The 15,115-nt window shown below is 37.4% G+C and overlaps 1 protein-coding gene across 1 annotated transcript in view; it reads left to right on the forward strand.

Annotated features, from left to right (window-relative positions):
• CAMKMT (calmodulin-lysine N-methyltransferase) overlaps positions 1-15,115 on the forward strand; it is a 277,215-nt gene that overhangs the window by 224,370 nt on the left and 37,730 nt on the right. Inside the window, exons 4-6 of the mRNA XM_083361603.1 lie at positions 56-116; positions 7,605-7,659; positions 8,742-8,805. Coding sequence (XP_083217729.1) covers positions 56-116; positions 7,605-7,659; positions 8,742-8,805 — 180 coding nt within the window. The remainder of the gene's footprint in view (positions 1-55; positions 117-7,604; positions 7,660-8,741; positions 8,806-15,115) is intronic.

A 15,115-nucleotide genomic window follows, 5' to 3' on the forward strand; every position in this document is an offset into this window, starting at 1 on the left:
ATGGAGATATAAAAATATGTCTTAAAATATTACTTTGTTCTTGTTTTTTTTGTAGGTATCTGGCCTTCTGAAGAAATACTAGCTTACTACTGCCTCAAGCACCATGAAATTTTCAGGTATGAAACCAGGACATAAATTACCAACTTCAATCCATTACTATTTTATTTGCATAGCAAAATTTGCTATGATTTAAATCCTAAGACTCAGTTTCTAAAAAAAAATTAAGGTGAAACTGTGCTGCTATTGCAAAGAATTGGGAGCTGCCTTTGGGTACTAATATTGCATAGCAAGCTTTCTGCTATATCTCAAAGACTTTTGATTTCCACTCAAGGCATTTTTTTTCGCTTTGATTTTTGGGAAACAAAACTGAGGCATCAATCGATTGATAGTGATTGTGAAGTTTGGTAGAAAAATAAAGACATTATTTACTCTGACCTTTATTTTGAAAGTCAGCAAAATGTTCTTTAGGAAGGTAGGTTGTATTTTTAAAGCAAAAATCTGGCATCAGAGATCTCTGTTGTTCTCTCTTCTTTCTGTTTCACAAAATTGATTCCTTGTCTCATTGACTCCTCTGCTCTCTATCTTTCTAGGAATGCTGGTATAATACAGAAAAAGTAATAGGCTAGATATCTTAGTTTTGATTGACTTAAGAATTAGCAATGGTGGAATCTCTGAAAAATCTGTTTTTTAGACAGTGAGTTTATTCTCTGGGAGACTTGAAGCAAAATGGCTATTTCTAGTGGTCAGCCTTGGCATCCACCAATAACACTGTCATCACAGTTTGAAAACTATATGACCAGTTCATATAATCAGTGGACACTGATGAACCAGCAAATAAAAAGGTTATTTTTGTAATGGCTAATATATGGATGATCCACTCTGTTTTTTTACTGCTGTCTTAAAAAGTAATGAACATTTCAATTTTTCCCAAACTACAGATATTTAATTAACATCGTTTTATTGGTATACTGTTGGCTATTGAGCTTAATGTCAAACAAAGAGTAAATTGAAAGAGTCTGAATTCAGATAGGATATCTATGTTTGCCATAAGGACCCAATGTCATGGTTCTGATAGATGAAACCCATCAAAAGAACTTCAAGGTAACAGATGTGCTTTCCTAATCTGTTTAAGTGGCTTACTGTATGTAGTGTTTTTATGTTTTTTTCAATACCTGAAAGGAGAAAGATTCTCATTAGTAGGCACACAGAGATGATGAGAGAAAGCCTAATTTTTTAAAAAATAAAACTGAATCAGAAGAACTCAATAAATCATTATTGTAAATGTTATTTCATGGGGGGAGCTATATATAGACATTTTTAGCATTTGATTTTTTTTATACTTCATAATAGCTAGAAATAATCTCTTTCTGATTATAGGGAAATGAGTATATATCATTTGCATTTAGAGTTAACAAGAAATGAACAACTAACATTATGTGAATAAGTAAGCGTGGTTAAACCTTGGACTCATTGTTCTATCACACAACTTCTTCTGCCTCTTCTGTGGGACCATACAGAGATCCGCAGCTTTCATTTGCATTGTCAAGTATTCAGTGAGTAGTATTGCATAGATTACAATTCAGTTAATCTTAATTATGAAGAAATCCAGACCCTGAAGAAATCCAGATATCTATTTTGCCTTCAGAATTTTGCACCATCACAGCTCTGACAATGTAGCATACATCAGAAGCACTTTTACATGTTTCATATGGCATAGGGCTTGGTGTCAGGCTCCAAAACCCAAGACAGACATGTAGCGATTCTTCCAAACAGTTTTATTGTTTCACACCTATTGCCAAATATTGCCAAATTGAAGCAGAGTACTACCGTCATGAAGCATAAACTCTCAAAACTATTAAAACTATTAAGGAGGGACTATCTTCATCCTCTGAGTCTCACACAAAACATCTGAACTGAGTTGTCTCTTATTTCTCTGGAATGCATCCCCTCCCTCCTGGGAATCTAACCCACTACATTCCATCACATCTGGTTACTTGAGGGACTGCCTATCTCCCATAATATCCGCCCAACCAATTTGATCTGGCCGGGTTGGTGTATTCCTGGTTCCTTCAGTTAATTAATTTGGTTAATTGATCTTGGGAAATGGTTAGTATGAGAAGGGCCTTTTTCTTTAAAAAACCGAGGAAGCTTAACGGGAAATGGCAGTAATTATACAGAACTCTTCTTTGTGTTTTTTGTTTTGCCAGAATAAGAAACAACTGAGTTTTTAAAACATTATTCCAAATTACTACTTGTGGGGAAAATGGTGTCATGTCAGTCTGGAACAAGGATACAATTTATAAAGAATTCTGCAATGGCAAATGATACCTTGCCAAACTCAGACCCTACAAAGAAATTGTGCTCTTAGTAAAATCCCTTATTCTCTTTACTCCATCCAGTTTTTGAGGTTTCCATTGCATTTCTGAATATATTGGTACCAAACACTCTCATGTACCTTCCTGACCTTTAGAATTCTATGAATATATTATCTTCTGCAGATGTCAGAGCTAACAGGCACGAGAATCCCTTTTTCTGTTCATAATGAAGAGTCCTACATAATATACAATTAGGATATCAGTCCATACAAAGGCTGTATCCATGTACTATAAACATGATGGACAGGGATACTGAGAAATTCTGTGGCAATTGCAGATGTTGGCAGTGGGCCTTTTCCCCTTTCTCCTTTTCTATTGAATAGTCAAAAAAGAAACTGTTTTCTTTTGGCTTCCTTGGTGAGCTTAAATTTCCTTGAGTGTTAAGTCTTCCTCACTTTCTTTTAGCAGATATAATTTACTAGCTAATATATCTCGTTAGTGATTAAATCCATCTTCCATTTTCCATACAAATCCATATTAACTCTGCTCAGTCAAGAACTCCCTATACATTCTCAGCATTATGACCCCATGGTTTTCTCATCAAAATGGTGGGTTATTTCACTTCCAGTACCTTATTTTTTAGAAGTCCTCACTCTTTGTGTGTTTCATTTGATCTGAGAATTTCCTTCCGTGGGATCTGCCTAATACTTGTTGAAATTAGCACTCCTAAAGTCAGTATTTGTACACTGATTTTTTTTCTGAAGTAACTTGAATCCCAAAGTTAAATGACCACTTCTTCCAAAGTCCCCACTGCTTCTACCTCTTCAGTAAGCTTTTTCCTACTAGTTAGAATCAAGTATAGTTTTCAGTTCTAATTGTTATGGGAAATGTAACAGTCAGCAAGATCATATAGAAACTTGGGGACCTTGCAGGCTTGCATGAGTTAGTTTTTCAGCGGATGACCAAGTGGTTGAAAGTTACTGTAAAGAACAGTAAAGTTCCATTACTGTTATCTCTCTTTTCTCTGAAAGTTCTGTAACATGATCTAGTAGGGCATTATCCAAATTATATAACTGATTAATAGTCTATAGAACATTCCTACAACAGTACCTTTTTGTTTCCTTTCATAACAATCAATGTAAAAATCAAAGTGATAACATCATAGAATGTAAAAGATGAAGTAATATAATAGATGCAGACAGGATATGACTGGAGAAGAAAGGGGCATAAACCTATGACATAAAGGTCAGAATAGTGAAAGCATTGTTCTTTACAGGGGTAATACCTATAAAAAGTAAATACCAAAAAAGAGTAAAACAAATAGTCAAATTCCTTTAATTATGTATTTGTTGTTTGTTACCATTGTTACTAAGAGTATGATGGGTTTTTAATCAGTCCTGGAGCAAACAAAAGCAGAGTGTTCTTTGAGTCATTATGCAAAAACTCACAAACTTGGAACATGTGATGCATAGACTCACACAACAAGTCATACAACCCGCCTTGCCTACCCTACAAGGTTCCATTCAAAAAAGGTGCCGGAACTCCGTTCTGAGCATTCTATGAGAAAAAAAGCCCTGCATAGACAAAAAAAAGATTATTATATTTGAGTAAAATAGGAGAAGGGTATTCAGGTGTATGGAGATATCCTTTGGGAAGAAATGTAAAAACTATTAAATTAATGTCAATTTAGCCTTGTGAAAGAAGAGGGAGTGAGAAAGAAACTCAAGATAATTCCACCATAATACTGTTTGGTATACGAAGGGGCAGAAGAAAACTCATGTTTTCAAGATTATGTTATTGTATTCTCCAACAGTAAAGCAGAATTCAAAAGTTTTTGTGAATTCTGTTTTCTGACCTCATCTGTCTTGAAGGGCTGACAGAGGGGAAGACAATGGATGTAGAAGTATGGGATCACAAAGATTATGGCTATATCCTTGGAAAAACATCAAGTAACTAATAGGGACAGATTAAAAATTGAAATTGCTGGCATCAGGACTTTAACCAATTCAGCATGTGACAGTTCCTTTCCAGTTCTCTTTTCCATATGTACAGTTTTTCCTGTGACTCAACATTTGAGCTATTATTTTATTTTTTCACATTGCCACCTTCCAATCTATTCCAAGTTTACTTACTTGACCCTATTGAGTTTTCTAAGACCTGATGCTGCTAACTCATATCAGTTTTTTCTAATCTATATTATTTTTAAAGTGTCAAGAACACAAATTGACCATTTCTTATGTTTTATTTTTTCTATTGCTCTTATACACACATAATGTTATTGTGTGATTATATGAAAGTGGTTTACTGAAGATTTTTTTTAAAAAATTCCATTTATATCCCGCCCTTCTCCGAAGACTCAGGGCGGCTTACAAACTTAGCAGTAGCCTTCATTCTATGTATATGCCTGCTTATTAGGGCTTTCACACAAACCCCAAGCAGCATTATTACAAAGTCAGCTTAATTGCCCCCAACAATCTGGGTCCTCATTTTACCTACCTCGGAAGGATGGAAGGCTGAGTCAACCTTGAGCCTGGTGGGATGCGAACCTGCACTAATTGCAGGCAGCTAGTGTTACTTAAGGAGGCATTAGCCCACTGCTCCACCAAGGCTGTTAAGAAACTGATATAAAATCTCAGGACCAATAGATGGAGGTTGTCTCTTACAATGAAGGGAGATACTTATTTAACTTCTCCAAGCCATTTATTAAGTGATGGAATTTCCCTAAATTCATAGGTAAGTGAACCCACTCTCAAAATTCTTACTGGAAGCTAGGACAGTCAACATTCCACTTTGCCTAATACAAAAATACAAGAAATATTTTTTTTTCTTGACGCCATTTATGCCTGTTCCAAAGGAAATGGAGAGTGCAGATTTTATCTCCAACTACTGTAGATTCACACAGGAAACAGTCCATCAGAGGGTTTCACAGATTGCACCCTTAAGTTCCAACATCACCATCAGAACAAATTCAGAGCCATTATTAAGTCCAATACCCCAATCAAACACTGAATGTTCCATTGGGCTATAGACTGGGTATCATTCCTTTGTAATTGTCATATGTAAAGAGGACCTTATGCATTCATACATCACTCTTAGACATAGCTCCATAAGTCCAGTTAAGTTCAGTTGTAGAAAATAACTTTTTACTGTTTTTGACAAAATCCTTCATTTTTATATCAGTTTTTAAGCTGTTCATCAAAATACTGACACTAGCAATAATTGAACCGAGGCAGAAACCTGCAGATGAATGTCTGCACAATATCGTTATCTGCTGTGTTTACACATGAGAGCTAGTTGGATATCTAGACCACATAAAAGTTTCCTTTCTGCTGTCCTGGGACACATTTGAACTGAAGAAATCAGTGTGAAAACTGATTTGGGTGGCATAGATGTCAAAAGCAGGATATCCATCAATTCAAACTTCAATGTGCATTTTTAATGTTGATGAGATGTTACTAAGATGCATTGTTCATATCAAGGCCAGTCTGGCTTTTCAATGCTCACACAAAGGTGGATGCTGCCATCTTCCTACTGTAAGTCTACCTACTAGAAGAAAAAAGGGGGAAAAAAGAAATTGGCATAGATTGAACATATGACAGGTCCTCAACTTCCACTGAGTACATCAGCTTTGTTTTGAATGATTAAAGAGTCCTAGGTGTGAAGAGTGAAAAGTGGAATAGCAGCATTAGCATTTCTTTGTAGAAAATTTCCCCAGGAAAAGATTAGATCTATGGGCTTTTGCACATGCAATTTATCAGACACTACAATTTTGAGAAAAACTTCTCTGCAGATGCTACATTTACAAGAAAGATATGCTGAGAACTTGAAAATGCTGTTTCATCCAAACATGCATGTCACTCTGATACATCTCAAACTCCAAAGAAATCCAGGGGAAGAAACAGATGCTTTGTGTTACTTTCAAAATACATTCCACTAAGGTCATTTAATTTTTTCTGGCTGAATGCATGACAAAGTTCTGACTTTATTAATATGCATGTGTAGAGTTGTGTCTTGTTTCCCCCCCCCCTGCTTTTCCAGTATTGATCACAAAAACATAGGAAGCTTCCTTATACTGAACTAAATTATTAATCCATCTAACCCATATTATCTCCAGAGACTGACAGCGGCTGTTTAGGTGTTTAGGCAGGATTTTTTTTCAGTCTTACCTGGAGATGATAGGGATTAATAGATGGGCTTTCTAAACCCTATGAACCCCTCTGGGTATGTTTGTATAGGGACACTCTACTTCTTGGAAACCCTTTTGGCTTTGTCTAATCCAAAGGGAAGATGTACAATAAAAAACTAGAAGGCAGTTAAGACTTGGAAAACAGAAAAATCATTGTAAGAATACCCTATTTTATGAATATCACTAGAAATATATTTAATTATCATGACTACTAGCACCAGACTGCATAGAAACGGTATTTTACCATAATTATGGATAGTAAGTTGTTTTATATTAAGAGGTTAAAAAAACAAAAACACACTTTCGAATCGGTATTCCATGTGTACATGTTCAAGCCCATCATGAGCAAATGCCTGATATTGCACTACGTTTTCAGCTGTGCCACAGACATACTTATTTTTGAAAAATCTTACTTATGAGCAACATGATTCTTGCCAAGTGATTTTACTGGCAACGTGGCTGTTCTAACAGACCTTTTAAAACAATCTTTTGTAATCTATTTCCAATTAAAAAGGCACGAGCTACCTTTTCACCTGTTTGCTGTTGTTATTTTTTAACTTAAGTTCATTCTAAATGTCTGTTACAATTGCTAACTATTTCATTCTACAGTTCTCCAGAGGCAGAGGGAGGTAGAAAAGGAGAGGAGGGGGGAGGAGGAAAGAAAGAGAGAGAAAGAGAAAGAGAAATAATATTAATTCCTCCATTTACTTGTCTAACTGTTTTTGAAGGAATGAATGTGAATTAACAATGTTATCCTTTCCTAACAATTATCTTTCGCTACTCTAGCTAGTTTAGTTCTAAAAGACAGAGCCATTGACAAGGGAGAAAGAAAGAACCTTCTCGGATTTTTTCAGCTCAGCGGTGGTAATGTTGCACTGAACACTAATGAGGGAACCCCCACTGGTTTGCCTGCTTTGTGACTTTTCTATTTCATAATTATTTTTAAAACGCAAAACGACATGAGGTAGCCCAGTCATGCCTCTGCTACTTCCTGCTACCTCGGTGTTCACTACAGATGGCAATTTGTTCTTGTAACATATATGTCTCTCTGACCATTTTCATCTAATTTGTATGGGTTCTACCATTTCCTTTCTCTCTTTCAGGGGCCTTGCTGTGTGTGAGCTGGGGGGTGGCATGACATGCTTGGCTGGGCTTATGGTAGGTCTTTTCTCAATCCCATTTCTATTCAGAGGGGGGAACAAAAGGGAAAAATGTTCCAGTGCCTCCAACGACTGGGTCAGAGAACTGTCAACAGAATCAGCTGCAGTCAAGCTGCAGAATCTTCAGAGAGCTTCTAGACTGACTGGCTTTCGTATTATATCGATTTTATGGTTGCCTCGACGAGGAGAAACATTTTACCTCAGTGTAGTCAATATCTCTTGTTGTGACATTCCAGGCCACATACACACCGTCTTTCAGAGCCATAGCTAGCGCTCCACCGCCCCCCCTTTCAGATTATACTTCACCATTTGCTAAGATACAGGAATAGCCTGGCGAATCACAGTTGGAGCACCATGATATAGCTGCTAATGTTTTGCCTGCATTATTACACCAACAAACATGATCCAGAGCTCTCGGTAATTAGATTCTTTTGAATTAGATTGGCCATTCAGAAGCGTCATTCACCATTCTCTAGGTTCTGAGTCATGTATTCAGGAGATATTATGTAGCAGTGCAGTGCATTAGACAAGTTTTTATGTCTCTACAAATAAAAGCATATTGTTACACTGATTGGCATTTGACAAACCTGTCGTTCTTACACAATGTGTCGAGGTTACAGCCCAATGTGCGAGCATGTCAAAGCTCACAAAAAAATTACCCTTACAAAGCCATCTGCCTGCAATGCAAAGTTATATGAAGGGCATCAGGCAGTCAGACAGAAGCAAGCTGAAAGGCAGAGTGACAGCCTCGGATGATGGCTCTACTAGATAAACAGAAGCCCGCAAATGAAAGCCTCTCAGAATACCATCATCCGCTGTCACAATGCAATTACGGAACTGAATGATAGCAAGATAGAGGCTCCCGCAAATGGAATGATAAAAGTATTGACTGATTTGATTGAATGATTAAAATAATGCAGACATAAAATGAAAAAAGATTGAAGACTGTTACAGGGAAATAGGTGAGGAAGCATGATACTGAAGGCTTGTCACTCCTGTCTTCACTTCCACACAGACAAGCATATTTGCTCATTGTTTGCTGTGCTCTTTCTCTCTCTCCCTCCCCCCTCCCCTTTCCAGGTTGCTATTTCTGCAGATGTCAAAGAAGTTCTGTTAACTGATGGAAATGAAAAGGCTATCAAAAGTATCCTTATTCAGTTAGAAAACTGGTGTGTTGGATTGGTTCCATTTTGTTGGGTTCATGCTCAGTATAAAAATAGAACAAGGAGTTATATAACAATATGCATTATTTATATTGTGTGTGTGCATTTGTGTGGATGTGTGGATATACATATATATAAATTCATATTATATAAAACACACATCCACATCCTGAATAATTACTTATTTCAAACAATTATATGTGATTTTTGAGTGGTGGAAAAGTTAATTATATAATTATATAGTGTTTCTAAACCTATATTCACTTATTCCATTTTATTCTTATTTCAATTTAGAGAGGAAAGGACAAATGTTAATAAATATTAAGATCAATATTTGTCAATTTTCAGTGATTTCATTCCAACAACACTGAAAATAGAATATTAATTACAGCTGATATTGCAGTTTTTAAAAATCAACCTGCTATAAAAAAAATTCTGTTTCTTTTATTTGGCTATTTTACTCTGAGATTGCTTTCAGATATTATAGTATGTAAATATGTCTTTTTTGCATATTTATCTTATTTCAACAGTTGGGTTGTATTTAATCATGTATACATAGTATCACTCCTTGCAACCTGTCCCTAACTTCATGCAAGATGGATCTGCATTAATGACCATTGTCCAATATTTCTCTTGAACCAAGATTTTCAAATATTCCTATCCATTCCATACATTTATATTATTTTCAAATATAAATTCATTTTATATTTAATCCTATTAGTATATATGCAGGTAAACAATTTACACTTTAATGTGACTGCAAATTATTCCCCCTGAGTTAACTAAGTGTCTACAATAGCGCAAAAGCTGAATCCCATAGTGAATATTAATGGCTGTCAGAAATTGAGAAGGAACTGCAGAAGGTATCTGTTTGCTTTGGTTCTTGATGATAATGACATTTGCATGTTAAGGACCTTCCTTTGGCAGGTGATATTCTAATGTCAAAGTTACAAAGAAATCTTTGTTAGTGCTATCAAATATCTTCTTTCTCAAGTCTATTCAAGCTTTAGAGGGACATTTTTAAGAAGGAAAAATGTTGATGAAATGCTCATTTAATGCTAATTCAGGACACTGGCTAGCAGAGTAAAAGGACACATTTGTTCTTTTTGTGGGCTCTCAAGGTAGTTATAACTGTTTCAATTAGTTGGAGAATTCAGAGGTATAAGCAGACCTAACTAGAAACACAGCCCATCTTTAAAAAAAATGATATACAAGAGCTTTAAAATAAAGGGAATGCAGAGTCTTTTAATATTTACCCATAATATAAAATCTAATTATATGTAATATAGCACAATGGTCAAGTATCATACTCTGCTTTACATTACGTCTTTAAACACACATACACATACACACATGGTAAATATCTTTACAAATGAATAGATGGGAGACAATGTGGCAAAAGTAACTTCTTTCAAATAGAATCTGAAGCAGTTTTATTTAGCAATAAGGCAAATAGATCCCAGTAATTGACTTCTGTGTAACTATGTAAGGGTTGGTGCTGTTGGACATTAAATATTGGATCCCCTTTTAGATGACTATACAGTTATCCATCAAAATCTGCTGTAAAAATTTACTGACTCGATCCATAATACTACCTAAATGTTTTAGCAAATTAATTTAGCATTAGGCTTAGATTTTACTTTTACTTTTATTGGGTTATACTTTGGGGTGATCTGATGCTTGTATCTGGCACTAAGATTCACTCTTAAATAATTTTATGTAACTTAAGTAATTTAAGACAGATTTCCTAGTTGAGTCTTTTTAAAATGAAATAAATGTAGCAGTATAACGGAACAGAATACATGGGGTGATGAAGCATTATTTCCTTAAAATGAAACTCAAGTGGATGTATTTCCAGTAAAATAGTTTTGGAAATATATCCTATTCATCCTTTCAGTACTATTTCCATGATGGGTGACCAATAAATTGTCTACAATGTCCCCAAATAAATAATCCTGCATCTTTCAATTCTAAATTAAGTGTTTAGTTTTGTATCCTATTAAGAAGCAGTTAAATTAAAATGCTGTTCTTGTTTAAAAATAGAGTTTACTTTTGTTCTTTAAACTTTTTTGTAACTCCAAATTATATGTCAGTCTTTCTTTTTATGACCCTGTAATCTCTGACACTATCATATAAAAAAATACCATTCTAAAAGTTAAAATGGTGTAATCATTGAAGAGGGAGAATCGCAGTAAGAAGCCAGAAAATCACTGAGCAAGCCTGCTAATTATTCTTAATAGGCAAGATGAACACATTCAGCAACAAATGACTGCATCAGAGAAATGTCATTGAAAATTGACTTGGAATAGTGCTTTGGGTCTGAGCATCCATTTTTATATTATTGTCATTAGCCTTCTTATTATTTTTGCTCTTATTAGTGTTATTCACAGGGGATATCAAGGGCTTTTATTTTTGTGAAATTTTACATGTGGGAGAGGGAGGATTTGATATTTGTTTTCCTTCCAAGTCACAAAGTTGCATATTCACATCCCATTAGTCATTGATGGTTTTACTGTCAGTTCATTTGTGTGAGCAGTAATTTCATTTGCTATTGGGTTGTGAAACCACGTGCTCTCTAAATACAAAATCAATATCGATTGATATATGAACAAAAAAACCCACCCCTTGGCATTTGTATTAACTATTTCAGGTTTTAAGCCCTTTTGGTTCATATCATATTTTACTCCAAATATTCCTGAGCAATGCTGTCTGACATACTGTAAATATATTTCACTTATTCTACCTCTGTTCATAGATGGTACCTAAGTCATCTGAATCTTTTAAACTACAATGCAAACAAATGAAACTGCACTTCAGAAAAACATTATTTGGAATCTTTAATAAGAAAAATAAGAAATTTGTATGGATATATTTTGGAGAGGTTTATTGTTTGAGATAAAATATTCAAAGAAAGAAACTATGTCAAAATGAAACTTAGGAATCAATCTAAACATAAGATTTATATCTTTTAAATGTGAATAAAAGTTGTTCTGATTGTGAAGATTCTATGCTACATAGTGCAGTTAAAAAAAAGTTGGGCGAACTTTCACATTCATAGAACACATGAATATTTCTTTTAAAAATATTTAACACATTCCTTAAGGTCATCTGCTGTCTATGTTATTTACTCTCCTGTGCTTATATACATTTTTGCCCATGAAATTGAGAAAGAAAGGATAAGTTTAGGGTGCAATTAAATTATTCCATAATACAAATGTAGCTATTAAATATAGCTATGGGATTTTGTATAGAATTTTGACTAATCTAAAAAAAAGTCTAGGTTGAAGCTGTGTGTGCTGAGAATATGGATTTTTGCAGTAATGCAAGTTACTTATAGTTCACTAACAGTGAGGTTTGTGTTTGGTAACAGTGGGTTGTTTGTATATGTGTAACCTGGTACAGGGCTGAATTCCTAAGGCAACTTATACCTAAATCAATATTATTGGAATTAAAATTATTGAAAGGTGTTACAAAAACTAAATTTGACAGCTTTATTAGCCTATATTCAATTAACAGGTGTGTGTGTGTGTGTGTGTGTGTGTGTTAATTTACAATATTTAAATGATACTTTAAAGATTTATACATACATAGATGCTATCAAGGCAAGGTTAGAGAACTGAGCGCTGGTCTTATATTTTGTGATACAACACCCATAATCTCTCACCATGGAGCACCTGGGAACAGTAATCCAAAATATCTGAGGGCACCAGGTTAGCCACTGTCACACTAGATTATCAAGAAAGATTTTTACACATATCTATTTAGAATAGGAATGGTGCAGCATGTTTGAACTTCATTTAAAACCTGTTTCTCCACACTAATCCTGATTCCTATGTCTGATTCTAGCTTTTTAATTTTTGTTAAGGTAATTATATTAGTGACAGGATAAATAATCATTTATGCAACCTAGGCAAAAGGAAGATGATTAAGGCATTTCTGAATGGCACTCATTCACGTTGGAGGTTTATCAATCTATTCAGTGGAATGCACATTATTATGCATTTATTTAATTATTTATCAAATCTCGACCACCTGCCCAGGAACAAGCAAACAAGGGCAGAGAGAGAGCCAGGGAGGCACCCGTAGAACAGGAGAGCACGAGGGGAAGGTCCCCTTCCCGGAGGTGTATGCTGACCTTGCTGAGGTGTTTAGTGAGCGTGAATGTGATGCACTACCTCCTCACTGGCCAACCGATTGTGCAATCGACATCTTGCCAGGGGCCAAATTGCCGAAGCCCCGGGTGTATGCCATGATGCCTAAGGAGATGAAGGAACTGAGACAATATATTGATAAGAACTTGGCAAGGGGTTTCATCCAACTGGCAAAATCACGGATTGCAGCTCCAGTGCTCTTTAAGAAGAAGAAGGGTGGATCCCTACACCTGTGTGTAGACTTTCGCAGCATCAACGGGGTTTGCGTCGAGAACATGTACCCACTACCTTTGATGAAGGACCTATTGGCCAATCTGGCCAAGGGGAAGGTGTTTACAAAACTCAACCTTAGGGAAGCGTATTACAGGGTCCGGATCAAAAAAGGAGATGAGTGGAAGATGACATTCAACTGTCCGCTAGGCAGCTACCACTTTCAAGTCATGCCATTCGGTTTGCAGGGAGCCCCTGTGGTGTTCATGCAATTCTTTAATGAGGTTTTGCAAAAACACCTCTATCGCAGGGTGCTTGTGTATTTGGACGACATCCTGATCTACTCCTCCAACATGGCAGACCACGTTCGACTACTATGACAGGTGTTGGAAAAACTGCTGAGGGCCCAACTGTATGTGAAGCTGTCCAAGTGTGAGTTCTACCAAATCCGGTTGGATTACCTAGGGTACCAAATATCGGGGGAGGGGGTGGAGATGGACCCAAGTAAAGTCAGGGCTGTGCTGGAGGGACAGGCCCCAAGAACCTGCCATCAGCTGCAAAGGCTTCTTGGGGTTTGCCAATTTTTACTGGCAGTTCATCCCCTCCTTTGCTGCTGTCGCCTTACCTCTAACGGACCTGCTCCATACCCGACAAGCAGCAGCCAAGCCATGCCCCGGTCAACCTCTGGTGTGGTCGTTGGCCTGCCAAAAGGCATTTGAGGACCTGAAGGCCCTCTTTGCTAAGGAGCTGATTCTACTGCATCCGAACCCTGACTTGCCGTTCATTGTCCAAGACGATGATGTCGCGGTGGGAGCAGTGTTACTCCAGAGGAACAATGCCAAGGGACATTACAGCCCTGTGCCTACACCTCCCATAAACTAACAGATACAAAGCGAGCGTGGGGGATATGGGAGAAGGAGGCGTTTGCCATACGGTGGGCATTGGCGATGTGGTGACATTTCTTAGAGGGCACAAAGGAACTGTTTGAGGTGTGGATGGATCACAAAAATCTGGAGGCTTTGCAGACACCACGGCGCCTGTCCCCAAAACACATACGGTGGGCGCAATACTTTCAGTGCTTTTGCTTTCAGTTACTATATGTACCGGGGGGAAAAACTTTCTGGCAGACACACTGTCATGCATGCCCCAATATAAGAGCAAGTGGGAGGAAGTGGTACAAGCCATTATGCCTCCCTTCAGGCAAGTGGTGGCGCAAGTGGTTGCACGCCACCTGGCCAGCGACCTTGTCCAGGAACTGCAGAAGGCCACCCAGGATGATCCCTGGCTGCGGGACCACCAAGCCCTGCTAATAAAAAGGGATGGACTGGCTTGGAAGGGCGATAAATTATATGTCCCATAAGCAGTGAGTATAAGGGCATTACAAAGATGCCATGATGTAAAGCAGGCAGGATTCCTCAAGACCCTGCAACTAGCGAGATCCCAATTCTGGTGGCCCCAAATGAAGGCGGATATTGAAGCCTATGTACGGAGCTGCAAAGCCTCGTACCAGGAGGCCACCAGGGCTGATGCAGAAAGTGACGTATCCAACCCGACCATGGGAGGAGATAGCGATGGACTTTGTCGTGGAACTACCGGAGAGCCATGCTTACACAGTGATCGGGATGGTAGTCGACCTTTTCTCCAAGCAGGCCCATTTTGTACCATGTAAAGGGGTTACCGTCTGCACGGAAACTTGCTACGATGTTCAGCGTGCAGGTATACCACCTGCACAGGTTGCCCCAGTGGATAATCTCGGATCGGGGCATGAAATTTACAGCCCGCTTCTGGTGTGAGTTCATCTGTTCCATCAGGTTGTTTTAGGGACTCAGCTCGGCGAACCACCCCAGTACCAATGGGACAGCAGAAAGGGCCAACGCGATGGTGGAGCGATATCTACGGTGCTACATCTCCTATCAGTAAAACGACTGGG

Source organism: Vipera ursinii (assembly GCF_947247035.1).
Source record: "Vipera ursinii genome assembly, chromosome: 1".
Classification (NCBI taxonomy): domain Eukaryota; kingdom Metazoa; phylum Chordata; class Lepidosauria; order Squamata; family Viperidae; genus Vipera; species Vipera ursinii.